The sequence below is a fragment of the Chrysochloris asiatica genome, unplaced genomic scaffold (genome assembly GCF_000296735.1).
Source record: "Chrysochloris asiatica unplaced genomic scaffold, ChrAsi1.0 scaffold00172, whole genome shotgun sequence".
Classification (NCBI taxonomy): Eukaryota; Metazoa; Chordata; class Mammalia; order Afrosoricida; family Chrysochloridae; genus Chrysochloris; species Chrysochloris asiatica.
In genome coordinates this window covers 2,468,420-2,473,253 of record NW_006408690.1, presented here as the reverse complement: position 1 = coordinate 2,473,253, position 4,834 = coordinate 2,468,420, and the positions used below count along the sequence as shown (strand labels likewise).

Genomic DNA, 4,834 nt, shown 5'->3' with positions numbered 1-4,834 from the left:
GTTGTTCTATACCTTTTCGAAAGTGGCGTATTAAAATCTCCCACTATATTTGTAGATTTATCTATTTCTTTCTTCAGTTCTAGTAAGGTTTGCTTCATATATCTTGGTGCTTTTTCATTGGGAGCATAGATATTTATTTTGGTTATGTCGTCTTGTTCAATTGTCCCTTAGATCATGACATAGTGTCCTTCTTTATCTATTATGCTGGTTTTTGTCTTAAAGTTTACTTTTTCAGAGATTGGAATTGTTACTCCTGCTTGCTTATTATTGCAGTTAGCTTGGTATATTTTTTCCATCCTTTAACTTTTAGTCTGTTTTTGTCTTTGTGTGTATGGTGTGTCTTGCAGGCAGCATATTGAAGGGTCTTCTTTTCTTATCCATTCTGCCACTCTCTGACTCTTTACTGGTGATTCAATCCATTGGCATTCAATGTAATTATCAATAGGTATGAATTAATTGCTGCTATTATATTAATTTTTTGGTAGTACTTTCGTTCCTTTGTTCTACATGCCTTCTTGTGCTGAGTTTGTGTGCTTTGTGTTGTTTCTTGTCGGTTTGTTCTTAGTTTTTGTTTGCTTGTTCTGCTTGGAAGATCATTTTCATGGTAAGTTGTAAATTATTAAGTGTCTTTGGGGTTACCTTATATAGTCTATTAACTTTTCTCTCCACTTAAGAGAATCTATCGTATCCTGTAATCTACCTGAATCCCATCCCCTGGATCCTGTTTCTACATTTATCTCTTCTTTGACATTGATATTATTTTGACCTTCGGTTGACCTACCAGCTCCTTTGAATTTGTTGTTGTAGTTTTATTCTGTTATGAACCCTGCTATCAGTCGACTGAGTTCCAGGTGGTGTTGCCATGCCTGGTTGTTGTCTATTCTTGTTGCCATGCAGTCTCTGGTTGTTGTCTATTCTTGTTGGTTTTCAGTCCAAATAACTCCATTTAGGGTGTTTTGAAGTGCTGGATTGGTTTTGACAAAATCTCTTAGATTCTATTTATCCTGGAATGTTTTGATTGCACCGTCATATTTGATTGATAGTTCTGCTGGATAGATGATCTTTGGTTGGCAGTTTTTTGGTTTTTTTCTTTTAGGGTTTTGTATATGTCTCCCCATTGCCTTCCTGCGTGCATGGTTTCTGCTGAGAAGTCAGAGCCTAATTTTATTTACTTGCCTTTGTACATGACACTTCTTTTTTTCCCTGGCCACTTTTAGGATTCTCTTCTTGCTTTGATTTTGGAGAGCTTGATTATTATATGTCTTGGTGATTTTCTTTTGGGGTCTATCCATCCTGGGGTATATATGGCTTCTTGAATGTTTCTCTTCTCATCTTTCAAGATGTTAGGGAAATTTTCTTAAAGAAGCTCTTCAACTATCTCCTCTGTGGACTTCTCTGACTCTTCCTGTTCCCGAATGCCAATAATTATTAAGCTGTTCCTCTTCATATTATCCAGAATGAATCGTACTCTCTTCAGATTTTTTAAATCTTTTTTTCTGCTTGCTCCTGTATCTTAGCAGTATTGAGAGATTTGTCTTCCAGCTCGTAATTCTAGCTTCCATCTTTTCCATTCTGCTCTTTTCCCCTTTCAGTGTATTGTCCATTTCTGATATTTTATTATTAATCATCTGGATATTTTTGCAGGTTTTGAATTTTTTTCCAATGCTGTATCAATTTTGTTTGACTGCTCCTGTAGTACTTTCCTGACTTCTTCCTTGTTTTCCTCCACCCCTTTTCGAAGCATTTGAATTTGTTCCACATCATTCTTTTGAATTCCTTCTCAGGCAAATCCAAAACTGCTCTTCCTCTTCTGGTGAGCCTTTGTCTGTCTGCAGCTCATTTGTCTCAGTTACTCTTTTCTGTTTTTGGACATGTCTTGAGATCTTTTGTTGTGTTCGTTTGTCACTTCCAGTAGTTGTGTGGGTTTTTAAATACTTAAATGGATATTTGTTGTTGTGTTATTAAGCTTACTGGGTGTCTCCTGGTAGATATGATAAGGAGATAGGCTTTTCTTTTTGCATGTAATGCTTAGCAGATGTTATTGGCTCTTGTCTCAATGGTGGAATATTATGGGGCATGCTTGTAGGTTGGCTATATGGCCATGATTGCTGTCTCTTCTTGGGTAACGTAGGGAGAAAAAGCTCCCACCTCCAGGAAAAATCCTGTGATCCAAAGGACCAAAAGCAGAAGCAATATAAAAGTAGAGATAAAAACCACCACTTAGAAACAAAAATAAAACTGTGACCGTCTGTCCAGTCACCTTGCTACACAGGCAGTGTGTGTGTACTGTAGAAGCCTCCAGCAGTAGGTGGGGGTGCCCGCTTGCTCAGACCCTTTCTCTATTCACCACCATAGAGGTGTGCAGGTATATATTGAGAAGTTAATGAGAGAAAGATTGTCTACTATTTTTGTCTCTGAAGGACAGTACGTACCTGCATGTGTACAGCATAATTTTTGAGATAGTTGCGTCCTTTTATGTTGGGGTTTTACAGATTGTTCATATGGTTTGTTTGTCAGGCCAGATGGGCCTGCTTTTTTCTTGCTAGATAGGTCAGAGTAAAGGATCCTGCACATGTTAATTTTAGGAATGAGACCCTGAGGCTGATGTAATAAGTAGCCACCAAGCTACTGTGGTGTCAGCACTGGACTTTTTTTTTTTTTCTGGTGGGTTGTGCACCACCCACATGAAGGCATCCGAGCCGGGTAAAGAAAGTGTGACAGGGAAGAGGAGGAAAAAAAGTGTAGAATCCCCCACACCTCCTTTTGCAAATGTCACTACTTTCAGCGCTGGTGCCCTGTGCAGGTCTGGCTGTAGCCCCGCCCTCTGAACTTCGCCAGGGCGGGGTGGCCACATAGACTGAACTCCCAGATCCTCTGTTCTTATAATTTTATTTTCCTTTATATCGTGATTTTCCACTTGCATGTGTGGGAAACTGATGCCTGGGGTCTTATGCTAGATCCAGAGCTTTGGTGTTGTTCCGTGAGCACAGCTTCTCTGGGTTTTCAGAAGCATTCCTATCTGACTGTCTCTGCTGCTGCCATAACCGAAACCAGGAATAACTGACATTTAAAATAACATTTAATCTTTTAATTTATGAATATTGGTTTATATCTTTGTTTAGTTAGGACTTCAATTTCTAACCTTGTTGTGGGTATCAATATATAAACATTAGACATAGTTTTGTGAGATTTCAATTTAAGTATTTATAATTTTTTGGTGGCATTGTAAATGTTAGTTTGAAGTTTCAATCAGAAATTGAACTCAACTTCAATTTCCAGTTGATCACTGCCAGTCTACCGAAATGCAATTAATTTTGTAAACTGATTGCTTTGTAAACAGCTAGAAACAAAAGGAAAGAAACTAAAGAAAATATTCAACAAATGCTTTGGGCCTCAAAAAAGAAAAATCATATTTAGATAGCCTTCCCTAGTAAGACTAAGAACAGTTACAGTATCTTTCAAACAAAATATTCTCATATTGTTTTTATATTTTAAACTCTCAAATGACAAATGTGGTTTAGAGAATTTCTATGTGCTATTAAATGCAGGTAACTTAGTGAATATTATTACTCTATTTTACTAACTTCTAAGATACATTATTCAATATTTCCATAAGAACAGAGAAGTCATTTATACCTTCCCAAGAACCGTCAGCTGCTGAACTAAAAGATGAGCACTTTCGGTCTTCCCGGCACCACTTTCTCCAGAAATAACGATGCACTGCACAGTGGAAAAAGGGAGCTATGAGAAAACTTTATTCTCCCAAAATTCAGTCAACACTTGAGAAATTAAAAGGGAAATTCCAGAGAGCATGAGATTCTCCCTTACCTGATCTGAATTATATGTAATCATAGACTGGTATCCTAAGTCAGCCATTGCAAAAATATGAGGAGGATTGGCAGTTCTCTTGGCTCCAATATATATTTTGGAATGCTAAAAGTTAAAAATAAATTTAAAATATGAAGTTTTGCAGGATTTCTTTCTTTTTTCTCTTTTTTAAAAAGGATATACATCCTGGATGCTTTATAGACATAGTTCTAATTTTTAAAGGAAAATAGCAATCAAAATACAGTTTCACACTACCAATATATTATTTCAAGCTTGCTATATAATACAAAAAAAAAAAAAAAAAAAAAAAGCACAAATCATGCCCAATTATGTAAAATAAAAGCCTGACATTGTTAAAATCCTATAAATATGATATGATATGGCAATACAACAGACAGTGGTACATAAAAGATTCTGTAAACCAATTCTAAAGTTAAGCATAAGATTTCAAAATATTATTATTTCATTAAATAAAATAATACTTGTAAATAAGCCAATCAGATATCACTTTTTTAACTACTCCTTAAATAAAATAATTTATCATTTAAGAGAGACTTCAAAACATTTGTGGGAAAATTCCATTATCTTTAAATTCCATTTTTCCATGAACGTTTTGAAACCCCTTGTTATGCCTACCACTATTTTCTTTTACATCATTTAACATACATGCCCTCCTTCAATTTCTTCAAGACCATGTGGTTAATATAAAGAACTTGCACAATAGCTTAGCTCTTCTGAAAGCTAAATTTAGGTTCATAAATTTATCATTATTCCTGTAATTTTTAGGGTGGCAGAAAATAACGTAATTACAAATTCATATATAAGAATAAAGAGACACAGATAAATTAAATAACAATTTTAAAGAGCACACAAATTTCTAGAAGAGAATCAGTCCTATTAAAAAGGAAAAACAACCGCCTACAATTCCAGAACACTACACTATATTTAAATCATTTGTTGCCAAATAATGGATACTTTCAAGTTCATAAAGTACACATTTTCTTTT

The 4,834-nt window shown here is 35.4% G+C and overlaps 1 protein-coding gene across 1 annotated transcript in view; it reads right to left on the bottom strand.

Moving 5' to 3' along the window:
• Positions 1 to 4,834, bottom strand: part of MYO3A (myosin IIIA) — a 410,482-nt gene that overhangs the window by 234,069 nt on the left and 171,579 nt on the right. The window contains exons 11-12 of the mRNA XM_006871683.1: positions 3,829 to 3,933; positions 3,637 to 3,720 (exon numbers count right to left, since the gene is read on the bottom strand). Of these exons, the coding sequence (XP_006871745.1) occupies positions 3,637 to 3,720; positions 3,829 to 3,933 (189 nt within the window). The remainder of the gene's footprint in view (positions 1 to 3,636; positions 3,721 to 3,828; positions 3,934 to 4,834) is intronic.